The sequence below is a fragment of the Jaculus jaculus genome, chromosome 1, assembly GCF_020740685.1.
Source record: "Jaculus jaculus isolate mJacJac1 chromosome 1, mJacJac1.mat.Y.cur, whole genome shotgun sequence".
Taxonomy (NCBI): domain Eukaryota; kingdom Metazoa; phylum Chordata; class Mammalia; order Rodentia; family Dipodidae; genus Jaculus; species Jaculus jaculus.
Genome location: NC_059102.1, coordinates 65,958,937 through 65,982,797, shown reverse-complemented (window position 1 = coordinate 65,982,797; position 23,861 = coordinate 65,958,937). Strand labels below are relative to the sequence as shown.

General features: G+C 39.9%; 1 protein-coding gene across 3 annotated transcripts in view; it reads right to left on the bottom strand.

Moving 5' to 3' along the window:
- Positions 1-23,861, bottom strand: part of Pcsk5 (proprotein convertase subtilisin/kexin type 5) — a 496,681-nt gene that overhangs the window by 184,788 nt on the left and 288,032 nt on the right. For all 3 annotated transcript variants that reach the window (XM_045145561.1, XM_045145571.1, XM_045145581.1), the window contains exons 13-15: positions 15,061-15,197; positions 7,921-8,064; positions 969-1,071 (exon numbers count right to left, since the gene is read on the bottom strand). In XM_045145561.1, coding sequence (XP_045001496.1) covers positions 969-1,071; positions 7,921-8,064; positions 15,061-15,197 — 384 coding nt within the window. The remainder of the gene's footprint in view (positions 1-968; positions 1,072-7,920; positions 8,065-15,060; positions 15,198-23,861) is intronic.

The window sequence follows — 23,861 nt, the reverse complement described above, 5'->3', positions numbered from 1 at the left end:
GCCTGAGTTCAGATCTCCAGATTCCATGTCACACAGTGGAAATTGACTGTATGTGTCCATAAAGCCACAGGGAACAGGAGAGTCAATGGCACCCCACAAGTAGAGAGACATTTTGGCTCAAGAACAAGACCACACAGAGGAATGATGGAGCAGGACATTCAATGTTCTGCTCTGACCATGGCAGGCAAGTGATTCCTACCAGCAGGCGAGTTTATTGGGTGTCACAAGGTCACATGCACATGCATATACCACACAAGTCACACTATGCAGACACATGCACACATATATACATACAAGCAAAAATAACAATAAATAAAAACTTAGAAAAAGTGATGTTTGGGCTTTAAGTTAACAAGGAGTGGATCTGTGACAGTTAATCTTCATTGTTAACTGGATTCCAGTTGGAATCACTTAGGGGTGATATCTCTGGGTTTGTCAGTAACAGTATTCACATCTTTGACTCTACTGTGGCCAGAAGTCTCATATTCCTATGCCCATGCTTTCTCTGCCATGAAAGGCAGTCTGAGTTCAAAAACAAAACCACTCCTAAGGCTGGGAAGATGGCTTAGGGGTTTAATATGCCTGCTGCAAAGTTTGCTGGTCTGGGTTCAATAACGGAGCCACCTACATAAAGCCAGATGCAAAAGTGGTACAAGCATCTGGCATTTATTACAGTGGGTGTGGCACACCTATACACAAAGCAAACAAACAAACCCATTTCTTCCTTAAGTTGCTTTTATGAAGCATTTTGTCACAGTCATAAAAAAAGTAACTGAAATTTTGCAGTTTGTAACTCATCACTGCGAGTGGCGTGTGCAGTCAGCAGGCCGGGGCAGCAGCCTCTTGTCTGTGAGGAGGTTTCCTAGGAAACCACAGGAAGATGGTCCTGTCTGAGCACACTCTGTGTTGGTGACAGGAATGTCTGGGACACCTGGGGATTTTTTGTGGTCTGTCTATCACTTGCTTACCTGGTGTTGTTTTTCAGCTTGTAGTAGTAATGCAAACAGTCATTGCAGTGGTCTGGTCCTGGCCCGTCACAGCCCACCTCACTGCATTCAGGATCACAGGGGCCTTTGCAAAAGAAATTAGAATAAAAGTCAGAAAAAAAAAATTCCATTTTATTTTGGCTTTGGTACAGAATAGGACTTTTTGTTCATCTCATTCATTGAAAATTTGTTTAAGATGGAGTCTATGGGGCTGCAAACTTAGAGCTGAGCTCTTGACTTAGTAAGACTTGAATTGCCTAAGTATGAAGAACAGAAATTGTAGACATAAGCTGGCCTTCAAAACACAAAGAATTTCCTTGGAAGAGATAACATTATTTTAGATTCAACTGAACAATGTTACCACAGCAAATGGAAAAAAAGTCAACTGCAGTTTATATATGCATTTTTTTTTACATGGAATGAGAATAAGGGGAAAATATCAGAAAGAGAGAGCCATTATGTGACTGATGAAAAACTTTCTAGTGGCATAGGTTATTTATATATTTATAAACAAATGCCTTTAACCACTGAACCATCTTCCCAACCCAAATATACATTTTTACTTCTTTTTCCTTGATCTCCACATTCTGAGACATTTGGTTTCATAATCTTAAGCTCTTTACCACTGACAATTATTACATTTTTGAACTAGTATGAAATGTGTACTTTGTAGGTTAAAGGTGTTGGGAGTGTTTTGAATCCTGCTTACTTTAATGAAAAGGGCTTACTGTTGAGCTTTGCAAAGTCTCTTTTAGTTATGGAGCTACATTGTATAATTACTGAATCGCACAAACAAAAATGGTTAGAAATGGGTAGAAAGAGTTATGTATTTGAGGGCTGGAAGGATGGCTTAGAGGTTAAGGAGTTTGCCTGCAAAGCCAAAGGACCCAAGTTTGATTCCCTAGGACCCACGTAAGCAGATGCACAAGGTGGCACATGTGTCTGGAGTTCATTTGCAGTGGCTGGAGGCCCTGGCACTCCCATTCTCTCTCTCTGACTCTCTCTCAAATAGATAAATAAATAAATAACTTAAAAATTAAAAATAAAAGAGTTATGTATTTGAAATGTTCTCTTGGTCTGAATGGACAAAATCATTTCAAGATGTTGAGAGTTTGGGATGTATGTATTCCTGATTAATTGTAAGTCATTTGATAGAACTATTTCTATTTTATAAAAGCCTTATTTCATAGAACTATTTCTATTTTATAAAAGCCTTAAATCAATTTCCAAATTAAATTTCACAGATAGAACAATGGGACAGTTAGGCTGCCTACCACTGTATACCAGGAGAGTGAAGATCGTCTTGTGAAAAGGTTCAAATTCAGCCACTGGCTCCGGGATGTGAGAAAATAGTACAAGGATATGATAATGTCCTCTGTGCCTTTCGTCAGACCTGGTTTCTAAATGAAACTAAAAGAAGATCACACTGAAGAGGAAAGGAGTCAGGTGTGGCCCTAAATTTTCACTAGTCTGTACAATTAAAAAAATAAAAACCTTAAAATATATTTTGAATATATATCCAAAGAGCTCTATATGCCAGATTCACACACTATCATATGTTGTATCCTTTCTGCACTTCAATTGTCCCAGTTATATTCTAGCATCTTAAATTTCAGGATAGTAATAAAATAATTATTTTGTTCTCTCACAAGTGACAATGGGTATATTTTAGAGGTGTAATCTCAAAGACGTATAACTGTCTTCACAATTTTTACACTGTCAAAATTTAAATTACAAAGATCATCAAAATTTACATATTCAAAAGACAATATGGTACTATTATGCTCCATTTGTGATTTTTGTATATACTTTCTCCTGTCAGAAAAGATAAAATTGTTTTTTAGTTACAATATAAACAGTAATATGACATGTTCAAAGCAAAATAAGAACAAGTCTAGTGTACTCTAGCTCTAGTTAGCCCAGTTGGTCTTAATTATTCAAGCATGCTATTGATCCTGGGGTAGAAACTGTTTAAAATAAAGGGACCTACATGCATACTTAAAGATATTTTGTTCAAATTAATAAAGTACATTCATCTCAGTTACTGGAGAAGACTTCCTAAACTGCAGGAACAAGATATTTCTAATTTAAAATACGTTACACTTTGATTTATAAACATGTTTCCATATTTTAGAAGAGAATGTTCTTAGAAGTGATAGTCAATGCAAGAAGATAGGAATCATAAATACAGTGAAGACAAAAACATGATTTGCAGATGACAAGGTCATAGCAAATGCCATCCAGATATTCTACTCTCAAATATATAAATTAATGAGAAATTTAGCAATATGGTCAGATATAAGATAAAAATAAATCAAGCAAATAAACGCTCTAAATGCTAGTATGCAGTAGTGAGAATGGATGGAGTATTTTCCTTTATGAGCAGTGAGATATTACCTAGATAGGATAGTAACGAGAGGAAAATCATGAAAAGTTAAAACACTCCAGGGACCTGGTCTACATTTAACATGGAAAGACTTTTTATTATAAAAACAGATTTTCCCATAAGACAGCACACAAATTTGATTAAATTCCAATGGGATTTTTAATGTAGCACTTAATAAATCATTTAAACATTCAACTAAAGAATAGTAGGGCAATAATTTCTATGTAAATGAGAAGCAGATGTTTAACATACTAAAACATATTATGAGTTGTTTTTTTTTTTTGAGGTTGGGTCTCACTCTAGCCCAGGCTGACCTGGAATTTACTATGTAGTCTCAGGCTGACTTCAAACTCAAAGCGATCCTCCTACTACAGTCTCCCAAGTGCCAGGGTTAAAGGCATCACCACCATGCCCACCTAAAACACATTATGAGAGCTGAAGGCATAATGCAGTGACAGGGCAGATGTTTATAATGTGCAAGGCTGTAGGTTTGAACCTCAGCACAAAAGAAGAGAAGAGGTGAGGGGAGGAGGAAGAGTACGAGAAGAAAAAGATTAATAACATAGTAGATTAGTAGAGACTCTCATATAAGAACACATGATATTGATATTGTTGTAAAGAAAGCATCATAGCTAATTAAAGGGCCAATTTACTCAGCCAATAATGTAAATTTGCTGGAAAACAATTAGAGATAGTTTCAGTTTGAACTACATATGAAGAAACAAACTAAGTTAAAGACTAATGCCAAATATCAATAAAGCTAAACCAACCAACCAACCAATCAAACAGACTTCGAGCAAGCAAGCAGAAAACCCCAAAGAGTTTACCAAAATGAAATGCGTGAATATTTAGCTGATATAAAGAATAACATTTCCAAAAAAAGAGATGGAGCTTTTCACATGAGTTCCATCACTCAGATTGCGCTTGGTGATCCTCATTCCCTTACAGTGCAGGCACCAACAATCTGCCATTGGCGCCGAGACTCTCAGATGAGTTTCAGAACTTGGATTCTTCCTCTCAGCGATCTGCTATTTTGTGATCCAAGTGGAGTTCAGGCACAGCTGCAACTGAACTGAGGACACCTCTCTGACCCCGTCCATAAACAGTATCTCCAAGATTGAACTCCAAGTGCCACAAAGCAGGAAAAAAGACAAGCAAACACAGAGAATCATCAAATACCATTCCATGTACTCACTTACCACAGGTATACTGAAAAGATCCAACTAGGACACTACCTTCAGGTGTGTAAGCTTCAACATAAGACGGACAACCTAAAAAACCACGTCGGTATGTCCCTCCCAGAATTCGCAATCCTATACTAAACTCCAAGGAGCTCAAAAGAATAATTACAAATATGTACAAAGAACTCAAAGAAGACTTAGATAAGCATATAAATGAAATCCTAAATAAATTCAAAGAGGATACAAATAAATACCTAAATGAATTTCAAGCAGCCAGATGAAATGAAGTAGAAACAGTAGGTGAAAATGGAACTCAATAATGGGATAGAAATTGGTTGTTGAGTCAGAAGCATTGTAGTTGGCTCATCTCCACAAAGGCCCTGGGCCCCAGACACAGATGGCATCAAATACTGGAGACACTGAAGATTCATCACAATGACAAGACAAAAAAGCCCAGGGCTTAGCACTGGACAAGTCATCTCTATCACACCAACCAGGGCACAGGGGACATTGCAGAAGTAGTTGTGGAAAGAATGAGTGCTTTTTGTCACTGCTAGCTAGAGAATCATCTGTATGGAGATGGTGGTAGATACTGAGGAGACTCAGAACTCATTACAGTAGAAAATAAGAGGCCGCTGAGGGTTCAGCTTGCACTCCAAGACTCAGAACATTGTGGAAGAGTGGAACAAAAGAATGTAAGAGCCATGGGGTATGTAGGCAAACTTTGGGGTATTGTCTTTCCAACACGAACCAGTTGATGCATTCGTGACAACACAGTGGCTACTGATATCCTAATAAGATCAACATGGTACGGAGCCCATCAACATTTTGACATGGAGGAGAACAAAAAGGAGACAGCAAAAGCAGAGGAAGACCATCTTGAAAGAGGAGGGTCCTTAGGGGGTGGGGGTGGGGGAGAGGGGACAAAAGAGAATAAAGGGATGGGAACATGATCAAAGTACTGCACGTTCATATATTGAAGTTTTCAATAAGAAAGGGAGATAGAAATCATGAAAAAATACAAACTGAAACGAAGCTGGAAGTAAAAAATATAGAAAGTCACACCAAAAGCTTAATGGAAAGCTTCAGCAATAGAATAGACAAGTTGGAGACAGAAATCAGGTCTTCAAGACAAGGGAGGAATGGAGGAGAAGAGAGGGTTGGGGAAGGGCTAACCAAAACTAAATACATTTTGAAAAGTGCCATAGAGTAACTCGTTTGTTAGCTAACTAAAAAAATATAATTAAGGGGCTGGGAAGATGGCTCAGAGGTTAAATGTGTTTGCTTGCAAAGCCTGCAAGTCCATGTTCAATAACCAAACTATCCATGTAAGCCATATGCAAAAAGTGGTAAAAATGTATGGTGTTCATTTGCAGTGGCAAGTACGTACATACATCTGTATGCATGCACACAAATAAATAAAATAAAAATTACAAAATATAATTAGGATTACCAGTAGAAGGCAGAGAGAATTTGGGAAAAATCTTCCTATGCACATAGGCAACATTGCTTTCTGAAGCTGTTTGTTGTTGCAGGAAATCCCCAGTACAAGGGTGGGACACCACCCAGTTAGTTGTTAGGGAGTTACTATGGGCCCCAACATTCTACAGGTGATTGCCAAGGCTCTTGGTTGCCTACCGGGACTGGACAAGAAGACCATATTATTGAAGATACGTGTTTGCAGGACACTGAAAGGTCAAACTGGAACTTATATGGATGTCTTATTAATGCTGGCTACCTGTCACAGTGCTGGCAAGTGCTCTGCAGGCTGCTGGAGAAGAAAAATCTCCTACCCAATGGTGGATCCACCCGCTGTGCTGCACAACAGACCAGCCTGGCAAGTTATGCTTACTAGTGCAATAGTGGTATGACTATTATGGGATAAGTAACTCCTCTCTTGATAGGGTCTGAGATCCAATTCCACAGCAAGGAATCCATGCCTGATACTGTAAGCCTGGCCAAACGCACAGGATATGGCGGAGAAGTTCATAGACACAAGGATATGTGTGGTCATCAAACTGTCCCCTAAAAATGTACATTATGTTCATGCCCATAGATTAACACTGCTCTCACTGTTAGCCAGAGAGCCAGAGCAGCTCTTTTTGTCCTCATAAAGCAGTGAATACTGGGGGATCCAAACTTGCTAAAGGGCTGAGTATAAGTGACTGCTCAGTGGTAACTGGAACACCTCTGCCATGTCCTCCAAGGCTCAGGGAATGTTGAGGAAGAGGGAGCAAAAAAAAAAAGAAAAAGAAAATGTCAAAATTAGTGGGGAGGCATAGTTAGGGACACTGACCTCTGGACATGAAATGACTTACATTAAGATCTCATGGCAGCTGTTGACTGTTGTGACCTCCTCAAGATCTGCACAATATTGAGGTCAACAACATTGACATGGGTGATGAAGGACCCATCACCAAAATACACCAAACAGAAAGCCTAGTTGGAAAGAACAAGGAGTCCATTGGAATGAAGGTGGTGAAGGGAGGGAATTAGGATCAAATGAAAGTATGTTTTTGTAAGGAAATTCTCAATAAATAAGTTAAAAATAGAGATAAAGACATTATATCTGAAACCCTAAACCACATTTTCTAATTGCATTTTCTGCCAAACAACACAAAACAAACAAACAAAAAATTACACTTGGGAGGCAAGTGATGACTGGTGTGTTTTTCGGTACTGTGAGACAGTGGAAAGACATTAACATACAGATGCTTAGAGGCAGAGAAGACCACTGCTGCCTCTGTGGATGGGAGAATCATCTAGTTCCCAGAAATGTTTAGATTTACCAGCAAGCAAAGCTATAGACACTTGGGGATGTTGCTTCTTCTTTTTCTTCTTCTAGGCTTCCCCTTTCAGTCAGTGCTGGCAAGAATGAAAGCACAGGCCACTGTGTAGAGTGGAGGGCGTGTCTGCATAACAAAGTGACCTAATGTTTCCAAATCCTGAAACTTACTATCCCCCCCCACCAGCCTTTTTTTTTTTTTCTGCTGCAGTTAAACTCAGAACAAGTCTTTATTCTAAAGAAGTAACTGAAAGCATGTACAATGACTGTTAATGATGTTCATCCAAACATGTTCAACATGGTCTTCAACCCTAAACAAAGTATGTGTCTTGAATCATGGATTATATACATCATAGTCCAATCATATTATGGGTCACTAGATTGACAGACAACACAGTGAATATATTCATTTATCAATAAACCATTTTACACACAAATATATGGAGGATGGAGGAAAATATATCAGAATATGAATAGTATGTTAAGTATTTTATCACATCTTTCTATCATATTACATTATACTATATCACATTACTCCACACATCAGGAATATGTTAGCCTGTCTGTTGACAACTAGCTCACCTGAGTAGTCTTCTGAGCCGTAGTCATCTGTGGGGTCCTCAACCCGGGTATAGCGGAAGCGTTCCACCTTTGGAAACTCGTTGGTAGGGGAGTAGGGCTGTACAGAGGTGCCGTAGAGGACCAGAGACCACTCCTTCAGTTTACCTTGAGAAGTAACAAAACCATAGTATGACGGGTTATCTTTAGCTGGTTAGATTTTTCAAGTCCTTCTCATGCAAGAAATTCCAGAAGGAGAACTGTGGGAAGTAGATTGCTAGGAATCATTGCATCAGATACCAGGCCAGGAATGCACATGCCTCACCACATATTTATTGAACATCCACCACAGAAGGACTGGGAAATAAACATACTTCAGATTCCTGGCCCAAGGGCTGAATTTCAATTTAAGAATATTTGAGACTACCAGAAGTTTTTAGAAAGCTTTGCTATTTTAGGTACCAAGGGCTTTATGTGAGGGTTTTAGATTTTTTTTTTTTTTGGTCATCTGATGTATTAACAAATAAACATCTGACGTGTAGCACTTAAATCCTATATCAGTCATTCAGTATTAATGATTCATCATATATGATAGCCACTAGACAATTTGGCTATGTAAATTTAAATAAAATAAAATCAACTGAAATTTAAAATTTAGAATCAAGGGCTAGTTCAGAGGGCACTGGCCTTCAGCTGTCAGTCTTCCAATGACGAGTAATCTGTAACCACTATCAAGCTGCTGCCCAATAGTTTATGTATTTACCATATGCTAATAACAACAGGACTAAATGCTGTGTAGTATTCCATTCAATGTGCACAGCAACCCTCAGGTAAAGATGAATATCCCAATAAACAAATGAGGAAACAGACAGAGGTGTTGGGAAGAAGGAAGTCAGAGTAATATTAAGTCCATTTTGTATCTACAGTGTCCTAAGTAGAAAATGTGTTCAACCCAACTAATGACATCATAGCTGAGCTTTGCCTCCTTTACACATGTTTAGAACACTTGCCTTAGCTTTCAGTTGGGCAAAGTCATCTAACACAGAGCTTACTTTATAATAAATGAGAGCAGTATGTGACAATATCTCATGTATACTCATTCGGTGGTTGTGTCATAGACATGATGGGATGTGGAGACACAAAGCAGAATCTTAGAAACAAAACAAAATGCTGGTGACAGATACAGTAGAAAATGACAGTGTGACTTACTAGACTATGGTTTATGGCTACTGACCAGCATCAGGGGATTGAAACAGTATCACTGTGTAGCCATCTCCTCTGAACTGGCATTTTTTCTCTCTCCTTCCTTCCTTCCTTCCCTCCTTCTTTCTTCCCTCCCTCCTTCCCTTCCTTCATTCCTTCTTTCTTTCTTTTATCCCCTAATCAGGGTCTTGCTCTAGCTCAGGCTGACCTGGAATTTACTATGTAGTCTCAGGGTGGCCTCAAACTCATGGCAATCCTCCTACCTCTGACTTCTGAGAGCTGTGATTAAAGGTGTGTGCCGCCATGCCTGGCTTGAACTGACATTTTCTATTGGAAGGAGGAAGGAAGAAGGGTCATAAGATTGGGACTCTAGCCGGTATCCCTACTCCTGGCTTTGGGTGGCCTGGGTCCTGTGTGGGTGTTGCTGAAGCAGGTCTTTTGCTCTGTCTTCCTGATTGACCTGCCTCTTGATCTTCAACTACTGGATCCCCTGCTCCAGAGGATGCACTCTCAGAGTGAGCAGAACAGAGCTCCTTGTTCACTCCCCACCTCCCAGTTCCTTGATCCCTGGTCCTGGCACCATTGCTGATGTCTTGGGGTGGCTTATTCCCTGTGTATGTGGCAGAAGTAGCTCTTTTGCTCTAGCTTCCTGATTGACTGGCCTCTGGGTCTCCAATCACTTTCCCTTTGAGCCAGAGGGTGTACAGGCCACTGTGGGGCCTGGCTTCTTGCCCCTGGTTCTCCAGCTTTCTGGCTCCTGGTTCTTCAACCCCTGGTTCCCTGGTGCTGAAGAGTTGTGCAAGTGGAATAAGTAGGCCAGAGTCCCAGTTCCCTATGTACCTTTGATGTACTTGCAATCTCCATAATCTGCACATCTGCGGTTATAACCCCATGCTACTCCAATCGGGCTCACATTTAAACAATACTCACTGAAGATCCTACAAGGGCAAATACTTGCTTGCCCCTCCATAAAATAAGACTTTTACCCCAAGATGGGTAAATTGCAACAACAACAACAACAACAACAACAAAACAACAAAAGTCAGAAAACTGAGAGATCTCCAGCAAGAATGCCTAGTCCTACCATGGAAGCCTCCAATGAAATCATAGAGAAAACAACAGAAATTGAATTCCAAAATGAAAACACAACAAGGTATGTCACCCTGATCAAGAGAATTGCTGAGCTGGAAGCAAAGTATCAAAATGCCAATAATCACATAAATTAAATTGAACACAATTATCTCTTAGAGAAGTTGTCTTTTGTCACTAGGTTTAACTTAATTGAAGAAATACAGAGAAACCTCAAAAGGGAGATAAATGAATTGAAGGTGGGTCAGCAAGTAGTGGGAGCTCAATAATCAGCTAATAAAGCTTAATGAAGATGTGATCAAAGGCAAGGATGAATTCTAACTGAAACTGAACTTTAAAAAGATAGACATGATTCACAAAATGACATCAGAAAACAAAAATCAAATAGAGCTTTTTTTTAAAAAATATTTTTTGTTCATTTTTTATTTATTTATTTGAGAGTGACAGACAGAGAGAAAGACAGATAGAGGCAGAGAGAGAGAATGGGCGAGCCAGGGCTTCCAGCCACTGCAAAAGAACTCCAGACGCATGCGCCCCCTTGTGCATCTGGCTAACATGGGACCTGGGGAACCAAGCCTCGAACCGGGGTCCTTAGGCTTCACAGGCAAGCGCGTAACTGCTAAGCCATCTCTCCAGCCCTCAAATAGAGTTTTTAAAAACCTCTATAGAGCCCTTCACTAACTCATGTGGAGGACAGAACTTCTGAGTGGCTAGATAAGACAGAAGAAAGTGATTGGGAGTCCCAAAACTTTGCCGAGTTCAAAAACATGTGACCAGGACATGAGGGGACTGTGATACTCTAAAATGACCAAACATCTTGATCATGGGTATACCAGAAGGAGAGGAATTCCAGGCCAGGGCCATAGAGAACATAGTCAACAAAATTATTTAAGAAAATTTTTCCCAATTTCTTAAAAGAGAGGCCAAACCAGATATAAGAATCTCATAGAACAGCAAAACAGATGGGATCAAAGAAGAAACTCTCCAAGGCACATCATAGTAAAAAAATTTAACAATGAAAACAAAGCAAGAAGGGCCTGGAATGGACCACTTCAAAGCCTTCCAACCCAATATACTGTACTTAGTGAAAGTATCCTTCATAATAGATGATGAAAGGAAAACGTTCTGTGAAAAAAAATCAGCTTTATGATTATATGAACACAAAGCCAAACTTACAGAGAATACTTCAGGGAATAATACTCCACACATTCTAGTCAAACAACCAATCTCAAAAGTTTGCAAGAAGAAGATTGCAACAACCAAAATTAGACCAGGGTCAAACAATTACAAAGTCCAAGAATGCACAAAACCCTATAATGTATCTCATCATGGCAGGGATTAAATCAAACCTCTTAGCAATAACCTTAAATATTAACAATCTTAATTCAACCATCAAAAGTCACAAGTTGGGCTGGAGAGATTGCTAAGTGGTTAGGCGCTTGCCTGTGAAGCGTAAGGACCCCGGTTTGAGGCTCAATTCCCCAGGACCCATGTTAGGCAGATGCACAAGGTGACATATACGTCTGGAGTTCATTTGCAGTGGCTGGAAGCCCTGGTGTGCCCATTCTTTCTCTCTCTCTGTCTGTCTCTCTCAAATAAATAAATAAATAAATAAACACATATCTTTTAAAAAGACACAAATTAACAGTGTAGATCAGAAAAATGGTTCCTTCTATCTGCTGTCTTCAAGAAACCCACCTCACCATTGAAGACCTCCTTGGGTGAAAAGATGGAAAATGATATTGCAAGCAAATGGAAATAAGAAACCAGAAGATGCTGCTATATTATTATCTGATAAAATAGACTTCAAACCAAAAGTAATCAAAAAAGAGAAAGAAGGCTACTTCTTACTCATCAAGAGAATGATCCAACATGAAGACATCACAATCATAAATCTATGTGCATCAAACACAAGTGCACCACAGTTTACAAAACAAAACCCACTTGACACAAAGCAGAAAATAAACATCAACACCATCATAGTTGGGGACTTCAATACTCCATTATCATCAATAGACAGATCATCTAAGAAGAAAATAAACAGGGAAATAATAGAGCTCAACAACACAAAAGATCAACTAGATCTAATGGACATCTACACAACTTTCCACCCCAATTCTACAGAATACATTCTTCTTAGTAGCCAACAGAGCATTCTCCAAAATATAGTCACATATTAAGCCATAAAGCATGTCTCCATAAATTCAGGAAAATTGACAAAACTTCCTGCATCATATCACATCACAATGTTTAAATCTAGAAATTAACAATAAGAGAAACATCAGGAAGTCCAACTCCTGGAGACTGAACAACACACTTTGAAACAATGAACAGGTTGTGGAAGAAATTAAAAAAGAAATTGTAAAATTCCTGGGATTGAATGATAATGAAACTATAACCTACCAAAACTTATGGGACATAATGAAGGCAATGAGCTCTAAGAACACAGCTTTTGTGACAGTGCTGGATTTTGGGTGATGCAGCTGCCTTTGAGTCACCCACATACTTATAGGTAACCCTTCACCTATGTTCCTGTGGGTAGCCCAATAAACTTAACAATTTGGTTTTGGGATTATTTTCTTTGGTTTATTGTTGATACCCTGTTAGGATGAAAAGACATTTATTTACATGTCCCTAGGAAATGTTACCCATCACCAGCCTGGAGAACAAAAAATCAAATTCATCTTGATACTCTTGTTTTTATGATCACAAAGTCCAATATAGCAATCATGCTGCCTCAGCCACCCATGTGCTAGGTTTACAGTTGTGATCCATCACATCAAACAAGGCACTCTTACTATGTATGTATTTAGAAAGTGATAAAAACAATACACAAATATGAGCTCAATGTGGTGATCGAAATCTCTATATTTAAACACGATGCTACCAATAAATTGGGCTAGAAATGTTCTTTCTACGTGTATATATGGTATGTTACAGAGATAAAGGCAGAAAGATGTATATGGAAACACATACCTGAACACCTATATTTGGAAAATCAGAAGTCATTTATCAAGTTTGAGAATAGAGACATGGTTCAGTGGTTAAAGGTGCTTGCTCTGTAAGCCTGCTGACTGAAGCTCAAAGCCCCAGTACTCATTAAAGCTGGATTTAAAGTATTGTATGCATCTGTAATCTCAATATGCATAGACAATGAGAGGTGGTTCAGGAGAACCCAAAACTCTCACTTTCCCAGAGGCAAAAAGAGAAACAAGAGAGACCTGGTCTCAAAAATGTGTAGAGGACCAACATCCTGAGGTTGTCCTCTGATATCCCAAAACACACTGTGGCATGTGCACACATTTGCACATGTGAACACACAATAATAATTTTTTTAAACAAAATCCCTAACTAATGGTGTAAATCTGAAATGAGAGATAGAAGGAAGAAAGGATATGCAAAGAAAATATGTTTGTATTTAGCATCAGAGTGTTTGTCTACTGGCAACAATAGGGATCATGTTCAAATTTTTGGAAGTGACTGTAATAAAATGATTATTCTCATTATCTTTAAGGGATACATTTCATGACCCATTACAGATGCTTAAGTCTCTTCCATAACATGGAACAGTATTAACATAGACAATATATATATATATATATATATATATATATATTGTGTATATATATATGTATGTATGTATACTTGTAGATGTTAAATGGTCTATGTGTTACTTATAATACCAAGTACAATTATCACTCTTATACTATATTGTTTAGGGAATTAAAAGTCTTTGCATGCCCATATAGATTCAATTTTTTTCCTGAATATTTTTGATCCAGGCTTGGTTGAGTCAGTGGATGTGGAACATGCAGAGTGTAGTCATGGAGGGATGACTGTATAGGGAGAAACCAATGGTGAGAAGACACTGAGCCTCACAGACAGCAGATAGTCATAGGAAGATCAGGGCAGACTGAATTCCATGAAGGCTGAAGGACTTATAGTCATAGCTCATGATCCTTGCACTCAGTGACTGGCTGACTAGGAGGATGATTTGAAAAGTAGTCTATACTTGCTGGGGGTGAAAAATTGCTTCTGCCTGGTGATAATAAACAGGGGCACTTTTGGTTAGCTTTATGTCTCTTTCAAATTCTCTACAGATAATCCAACCTTCATATCTTCACGTCTCTTGGTACACAACTGCCACATTTTTACAAGCTTTATTTCAATGGAATGTTTTTACACGAAAGAGCCTTGCTGTGGCACCAGCTCATGGATCGATATCAAATGGAAGCTGCTGGAGTCACAGCACCTCAGCATGCTGGGGTCACTATGCTTCTCCTATTCTTAAGTTCCATGGCCCTGTGTATCCCATGTCAGGGTCCATAAGCAGGAGAAAAGGAGAAGATGGTCCAGGGAACTAAATGGATATTGGCAGAAATCCGTCTTCTCTAGCAACTCTCCCTTAGGAAGAAAACATTTGATTTGGATGTGGTATGTCCCTCAGGGAGTTCAAGCTCTGGAAGCTTGGTCTAAGTGTGGTGGAGTTGGGCTTGAACAACCTTGAAGAGGTGAGCTTAGTGGGGCTATTGCATCATGACTGTAGGTGGATCTTGCAGGAATGAATTAGTTTTTGAGAAAGACTCAGTTGTTATAGAGGACATTCCTCAGGCCGTGCCTGCTCTCCCTTGCACTGCTTTTAGCCATTCAGACACAAGCTCCTACTACTGTGATGTCATCATCCATGAGGCTGTCACTAAAATTGAGCAGATGCCAGGATCATGCTCTGGAACCTCCAAAACTATGAGCTAATTAAACAGCAACAAAAACAAAAACCCAGGGCAGGGCAAGTACAAAATATTCTTGGGCCAAAATATATTCCATAATTTTTCTTCTACACAATAAACTGAGTGGTAGGAAGGGGATTCTCACCGGGAGTCTTGAAGTTCCTCAGTTGAGATGGAGTATCATAAACTTCAAGGATCCAGTCACCAGCAGCCCGTTCTCCCCAGCAATGAATGGTCATGAACTCCCAGTTCTTAAACCCTTCCATGGAATGATCAAATAGCCTGAAAAACATCAAATACTTTCTGTTTTATTTAAAATCTAATGAGGGCACAGTTAAGACCATGCTCAGGGATCTTTTCATATCCATTGGCATCTTTAGCTGTCCACTGGAACTTGTCTTGATCCTGGACGTCACCAATGATCAGATGTGTACATAGCATCATTGATGTGCAACAAGGAAGCAGACCTGGGCCTGACCAAGCATTAGCAGATCCTCAAGGGATAGCCATTTGGAGAGTAGAGAAAAGAGGCTAAGGCTTGGTTGGCAGGACTGACAGTGGAGTGTGGATGGTGTGGAGCAAGCAGAGTCTCTCCCAGTGGTGAAGCAAATGCAAACATTATCATAGGAGTTCTAGAAACAGCTTCATAGAGATGTAAAAATTAAAATTAATAATCTCTTCTAGACATTTATATAAATGAAATAAAGAAATATTTTCATAGAAACAATTCCATCTGAGGGCTGGAGAAACTGCTCAGTTGTTAATGTGCTTGCGTGCAATGCCTAAAGACCTGGGTTCAGTTCTCTAGTACCCATGTAAAGCCAGATGCACAAAGTGGTGTATGCATCTGGAGTTCATCTGTGGTGGCTAGAAGCTCTGGTACACCCACTAATTCTCTCTCTCTCCTTGAAAATTATATATGAAGAATTCTAAATGAATACTCATTATTTCCCAAAATAAACAAATGAAGTGACTACCAACTAGTAGATAAGCAAATAAGTATGGTGCATCCATACAGTGAAATACTAGACAATAAGTAAGAAGTGAACTGCTAACATATACAATGACACAAGTAAATTAAAAACATGCTATATGAAAGAAGCCAGATATAAAGTATACATAGTGGATAACTCAATTTATGCATGTTCAAAAGAAAAGCAAAACCATGTGACACATGCTGATAGCTGCCAGGCGCTAGAGGAATAAAGAAGGGAGGAGCATGGGAGCATTTTGAGATTGACTGAGCTGTTTCATATCTTGAACGTGAGAAGCTGTCAGTGTACAAGTATAGAGGTTTGGGTATCAATTACTTTCTTGTTGCTGGGACAAAATACCTGACAAGAAGTAACTCAGGGAAGGAAAAAGTTTACTTTATTTTACAGTTCTGAGGGGATGCCCATCATGGTGGAGAAAGCATCTCAGGGACAGGAAACCAGATCATATGGTCACATCAACTTCGAGGAAGGGGAGAGAGAGAGAGAGAGAGAGAGAGAGAGAGAGAGAGAGAGAGAGAGAGAGAGAGAGAGAGAGAGAGAGAGAGAGAGAGGAGAATCAATAGCAAGTGGGCCTATGCTAAAAAGACTCATGGCTCACCCCCAGTGATATACTTCCTCTAGCATGGACTCTACCCCCTAAAGGTGCCACAGCCTTCCCAAATAGCATAACTAAATATGGATTACGTACTTAAATGTATGAGTCTATGGGACACATTTTACATTCATAATTTGTCAAAACTCACAGAATTATTCTCAGAAAAATATTATATTTAAAATAAATTTGTCTCAATACCAATCCACCAGTGAAATCTACCAAATTTAATTCAGAGTTGCTCCTGGAATCCTAGCTGAGCTCCCGTTCTTCTGCCTCTTCTAATGATTATCTAACTTCTTGATTCCCTATGTGAAATAAATTTCTGCTTGAAATAATTAGAATTGTACTGTTTTGTATGATGGAACCCAGAAGGTATAGAATATGAAGGAAAATAACATAAATGGAATTGTAATCAAAAGAATTGAGAGAAGTATTAAGAGGTAATGTATAAATAAGCACCTGAAGAAAAAACATTTATATATCATAGAATGTAGATTTTTCATTGACTACTCAAATATGTTTATTAAGATGAAATCTACCTACTAGAAATTGAAAAATAGGTCATGACACATATTTTTTATTTTAAAGCTTAAAAAATTCATCACAAACACATAATGTTGAGTAATAAGTTGAGAGTCAGAGAGGCAAAAGGAAGGAACATTATCTCACATCATTTCAGGAGCAACCATGACCAGTTACAGGTATGCAGTCCCTGTCTTCATAGCACTGGTTCGCCATGGTATTCAGAACACAAAATAAACTCTCCTTGGTTTAACTCTATGTGTGCTAAGTAAATGGGGTGGTTATACTTTGACATTCTATGCAGATCTTTTTTTTGGGAGAAAATGTATGCCTCTACACCCAAAATAAACATTTTTATTTCCTAAAAAGATTAAAATTATAAATCTGACTTAGACAAATACTTTTTCAATATGCTTGAGGCTACCTATAAAACAGTAGTTGGCTTTCCAAGCTGAAGGATTCAGGGGCACAAGTTTGGACTGTATCAGTTGGTAAATGCTGACACAGCAGTATCCCTTAGAGAAAAGCAATAAACAGGAAAATCACCAGCTCTGTGTGTGTTCCAGAGCCTTTGCAAGACAGAAAATGAAAATGATTAAGCCCCATTCTCAAATTGTCTCTTGGAAAACCTCTGAATGCCTGAAATCATCAAAGCTGCACAGACAATCCTTCAATGCTTGTTTTCCCCACTGAATATTGACTGTTTAATAGACCAAGAATTATTCTAGAATATAGTATAATCAATTGCACAATAGGGCTAATTTCACAAGTTTATGGCTAAAAGTGGATTTTGGGTGAAAAGAAATTGCTTGGTCATTAGGTGACTGACTTATATCCACACAGTCTTCCACTTAAGCCTTAGCATGGGGGCTTTATCCCTCTCACCTCTCTCATGGTGCAATCTCTTTGTACTTCCTCCTCTTTCCTTCTCTTAACCTCTAAACCTTAAAAATAAAACCTAAGATGTCCATGAACATGTTGGGATGGGCACCAACATGGGGAGAGAGGAGTTGCCTTGGGAAGCCCTTCCTACCAGGGATGCTATCAAAGGTAATATGTGTGAGAAGGAAAGAGGAGGAAGTACAGATTTGGGTTCCTTTCCACTGAGTGGATCTCTTAGCCACCAAGGCTGTGTGCCACTATTGCATTTCTGTGTACATTGGTCACGGTGTTTGCTTCTCAGTAGCTTAGACCTCTGGATACTCAGACAATTGGCCACTACCCCCCAGTAGCTCATGTAGTGATTTCCAGCACTAGATCGGCTAACTGAGTCTGGCTGTCTTCTGGATTCCAGCCAGGTCTCTCTGTGTTCCCTGCTGGCAGCATATGGTATCTTCAGCAATATGCTAGATACAAGCATGGCATTTTACTGAGAGTGGCTGGAAAAGCTTGGTGTTATGCAGAAATGAAACTTCTAATATAACAAAAATCAAGTGTGAAACCACAGACACCAGTAAAACTCTAACTGTGGGCTCTCCTTTTACCCAGTAAAAAATCTAATGCTCGGTTTGAATGTGCTCTGTCAACCATGCAGAACTGATACACATCAACATTATCAATGTGGAGAACAGAGCAGTGTCTGAGGAGCTAAAGTAGGTAAACCCTATGCCAGAGCCACTTCTGTTGCCATGAAACTCAATTTTGTCAAAGTTGACTTCATAATCATGTGCTCAGTGAAATGGTGGATAAAGTTGCACAAATTACAACCTACTTGTTACAAGTGTCCCCAGTGCTATACCTGGAATAGTCTTCACATAAATTACTCTGGATGAAGGCTGTTGGAAAAGCCTGACATTATATGAAGTATATATCCTTTTGAGAAATTAACTCAGGACATAATTCATGGAATTAGTGTGAGATTTCTTCCTTCTTTTGTTTACAGAGTCTAACCAATGGATTGTGAGGCTTTCCTTCCAAGATGGCATGGTAATTAGATAAGACAAAACTGGATCCACACTGCAATGGTACCATACAATTCTACCTCCTAAATGACAAACCAAGTGGCTGAACCTTCACCAGGCCCTTAGTGGGAACTCCTGAACCACAAGGCCCTGGCAAGGGTATGATGAAGACTGGCCTTAACCTCTTTCTGTCTCTGTTTCTCTCTTTCTCTCTGTCTTTCTCTCCCTCTTCTCTCTATCTCTTTTATATTATTTGTCTTTTTCTTCTTTCTCTTCTTGGGTACTGACCTGTAACTCCCAGTACTAGCATGTGGCTATCATCTACAATGAGCTCTTGATCAGAGAGACCTACAAGGTTTTCCAAAAGAGGAACGATTTCTGTCAGAGTACTTTATGACCCACCAGAGGTTAGTGGTAAGACCCTACTGCTGAAGACACCATAGGCTGTTGGTACATAACATGGAGTAACATGGCTGGAAGCTGGAAGAGAATCAGTCCCCAGACAGTTAGCGCATCTAGTGCCAGAAGGTGCTACATGAGTGACTGGGGGAACATGGCCCATATTTGTCCAGGCAACTCATGGTCTAAGCTACTCAGCAGTAAACAACCTGATATGATGCTCCACATAAGTGCAATAGTGGCACATAGCCATGATGGGAAATCAACTGCTCTTGATTTGACTAATGTATCCACTCAGTGGAATGGAACCCATAGCTGGAGCTGGGAAACAAGTCTGAATCATATCCAAAAATGAGCCCACTCTCCATTATCAAGCTCCCACCAATTGTGGGTTACAAGAGGGCCTACACATATTACATTCTCTCTAAAAAGCACACACACATACAAGGGTTATCCTATTTATCTGGTACTAACTTTACTCTCCATTGGAGAATTTGCTTCTCTTTTTCAGATAAATGCAGAGCTTAAGGACAGAACCACCCCATAATACCTCAAAAAGGCCCCAGCTGAAATTAACATAATTGGGGGAACAAGAAAGAGTGCTGTTTTCTTGGTGAACCCGGTACCAGCACAACAGTGGAGATAGACACAGAGAATAATTAATTCCTACCAAACCAGATATCCAGAGACATGGAGTCTCTCAAGACCTCATCACTGAAGCAGACCTAAAATGAACCCAACATGGCTCAGGGAAATTGTGGATGAGGGGGTAGAAAAAATGTCAGTGCCACACGTTGGATACACAGAGAAACTGCCTCCTTCTCATAAGTGATGGTTAACTCCACAGTGCATGACCCATATTCCACAATGAGGATGGTCCCTGCAGAGGGGGGAGACAGGGAGAAGGCCAACAGTGGTACCAACTTAACTGTATTCACTGAGTACAAAACTAATTTAAAAAAAAGAAAGCATTTAAAAAAGAATGGATAGCAGGCTATGGTGATGCATGCTTTTAATCCCAGCACTCAGGAGGCACAGGTAGGAGGATCTCTGTGAGTTAAAGACCAACCTGGGACTACAGAGTGAGTTCCAGGTCAATAGTCTACAGTGATGCCCTACCTCAAAAGAACCAAAAGAAAACAAAGAGATTTAATAACTGACATGTGTTATATAATTGTTGCTTAAATTATACATGAATCATAAGCTCAGATTCATCCTCTATTAGTAAAATAGTATTTGTCATTACAGAATTAGACATTAGACCTACAGTCCCTTTTTGCCATGTGTATATATGTGTATAGTATATGCATGTGTGTGTAGATGTGCATGCCACATGTGAGCTTATGTGAAGGTCAGAGAAGAACATATGGCATCTCCCTCCATCACCCATGTGTTTCCTGGAATTTTCATCTTTCATTAAATGTAGAGGAGTCATTTTCAGTCGCATCTCCCCAGCAATTCTCTAGTCTTTCCCCACAGGAATAGGGTTACAGGCGTGTGTGGCCATGTCCAACTGTTTACATAGGTGCAGGGAATTGAACTCAGGGTGAACAAGGCCCTCTCAGACCCTCATGCTTATGTGACCGGCACTCATTTGTTGTGCCATCTCCCCAACCTGTAGGACCTATATTCCTTGAAGGGTTTTCTTTTCCTCTGTTCTCTTAAATTTTAAGTGCTTCACCACAATTTATAGCTTACTGATGGCTCAGCAATTACTGAACTAAATTATAATGGAGTGTTGAGTGTCTGTAAGGTGTACATGACTTGTTTTTGCAGGAAGATATATAAAATATATAAAACATACTATTTGGTTTCCTCTTTTTGTTACTTGAATTGCTTTTTTAAAAAAGGATGAGAGAAAAGTACCAGTTCTGGAGGTTTAGAATACTTAAAATGAAGAGTCTTTTTAATGTTTATTTTTATGTTTAAAGTTTAATCTCAAGTTCTTCACCTACACCAACTGTATTCCTTCTATTGGGTATGTGATATAAGGACTTCATCTTATTTCATTTTAGAGTGGATTTTTTTAAATTTAGGAGTGTCTCTTGCAATATTATTATATAGAAATTACTTGCATCGCATCTGGCAAAATACTACTTATAAAACATTTTATATCACAAAATGAGAAGAAAATGTGAGTGCTCTTTTAAATTGGGCTTGAGGTGGGGTCTGTGGACAGACAGATTCCATCTTACCTAGGAGCTTAACAGAAATGGAACTCCTTGGTCCTTGATCCAGGCCTACAGAGTTGGAGTCTTTTTTTAAAAATTTTTTTGTTCGATTTTTATTTGAGAGCAACAGACACACAGAGAAAGGCAGAGAGAGAGAGAGAGAGAGAGAGAGAGAGAGAGAGAGAGAGAGAGAGAGACAGGGAGGGAGGGAGGGAGGGAGAGAGAGGGAGAGAATGAGTGTGCCAGGGCCTCCAGCCACTGCAAGCGAACTCCAGACACGTGTGCCCCCTTGTGCATCTGGATACCATGGGTCCTGGGGAATCGAGCCTCGAACTGGGGTCCTTAGGCTTCACAGGCAAGTGCTTAACTGCTAAGCCATCTCTCCAGCCCAGTCTTTTGACAAAGCCCAGGCATTAGCATTTGAGAGATCCTCTGACTGGATGTTTGGAGAGCACTGTGCAAGCAGGGCACCACTTATTAAATGTTGACCATGCAGGCTTTGAATTAAGTCTTCAGTCTGTATTATTTTGAAATTTGCACCAACCATGTGAAGCAGATACCATTATACTTTTTTTTTTTTTTAATAAATGAGGAAACTCGGGCTGGAGAGATGGCTTAGCAGTTAAGCGCTTGCCTGTGAAGCCTAAGGACCCCGGTTCGAGGCTCAGTTCCCCAGGTCCCAGATGCACAAGGGGGCGCACGCGTCTGGAGTTCGTTTGCAGTGGCTGGAAGCCCTGGTGCGCCCATTCTCTCTCTCTCCCTCTATCTGTCTTTCTCTCTGTGTCTGTTGCTCTCAAATAAATAAATAAATAAATAAATAAATAAATAAATAAATGGCATGTGCCACCACGCCCGGTAGGTTTAAAAAAAAAAATGAGGAAACTCACTTCTGTAAATTAAAGCATAGACACTAGTGAAGTGAAGAGAAACTCAGCCTACAGAACTCCAAAGGCTTTTTTTGAATAAAGACAGTAGGTTCTCATGGTGGGGCAGAATATAAACTTTCACTGTCAATAGTACAATTTTTAGTGCAAGACATAAATGCAGTTACACTCTGTGATGCTTTAAAAAGGTGAGTACCTTCCACTGATTGTTTAGGAAGCACAGTAAAAAAAAGGTGACTAAAGTATAGTTACTCCGTTTTCTGTGTGTGTGCATGTGTGTTTGTGAGTGTATTTACCTACATGCAGGGGCTGGGATTACAGGCCACACTGCCATCCGGAGCATGGATTCTGAAGACTGAACTCAGGTTCTCATGCCTGTGAGGTGAGCACTTTACCAGCTGAGATATCCCCCCAGCCTTAGTTACTACATTTTAAACAGAATTATTGAATCCTATGGTTTCACAGATGAGAAAGAATACCTCTCTAATTAAAACTGTAACTAGAAGCAGAGATATACTTCCATAGTCAAAACTAGGAAAGGTGGCAGTTTCAGCTTTCAGTCTAAGGACAAAAATTGAAACAGAGAATCAATATACTTGAGCTAAATCTAAAACTCAGTGAGCTGGAGATGGGAAAGATTTACAGGAAAGGGGAGGCAGCTTTTCAGAATTCTAACAAATGTAGTTGATGGAAAAAATTAGGTCGGACAAAGTATTCTTTGAAAAATTAATACACAGGCAAAATTTAAATGTTCAAAGTATTTTTGTCTGAAAGTGTTTTCAAAGAATTCCAATTCTACCAGCTTCTCCTCATCTACCTGACTTCTACATTCTCCATCCAAGGAGGGAGCCATGTTCACTGAATACCCAGTATAGGTTTTGACTAGGCAGGGGATAGGGATAGTGGCCAAGAGGTGGGAGGACAGAGGAAGAACACAGGGGAGAAGAAAGTGCCGCTTGTCCACTCCTGACTGCTCTGTTGACCCCTGGCTCCAACTCACTAAATTACCATGGTGGCTTGCCAGGCCAGCCTGCCTGCTGGGCTAATGGGGCAGGCAGCTCAGGCTGCGCAGGCTTCTGACTGTTTCGAGTGCCGTCCAGTGCTCAGCGCCTGCATGTGCTTCCGTAAACCATTTTCCCTCCAACAGCTGTTCTCCACAGGAGCTGCCTGTCACTGGGGACAGGGAGCCACTGAGGGGCTCCAGACGGCCCACAGAGACACAACCAACACATTTAACACTGTGTAGGAAACACTGTCCAGGAACTGCGCTGCTCAAGTGACGAGCAGTTCTGAGGACATTCCTCACTGAAAGGTCTAGGGAAATGAGGCCATGAGGGGAGCAACACACAGGGAAAACAACCCTGAGAGAGCCCAAGCTAGGAGTCTGAGCTTTCTTGGTACCTTCCTTCCTTCGCCAGCTCTGAGCAACCCGCAGACAGAGGGATGGCCTGCAAAGCCCAGGGGAGTCTGGGGACAGAG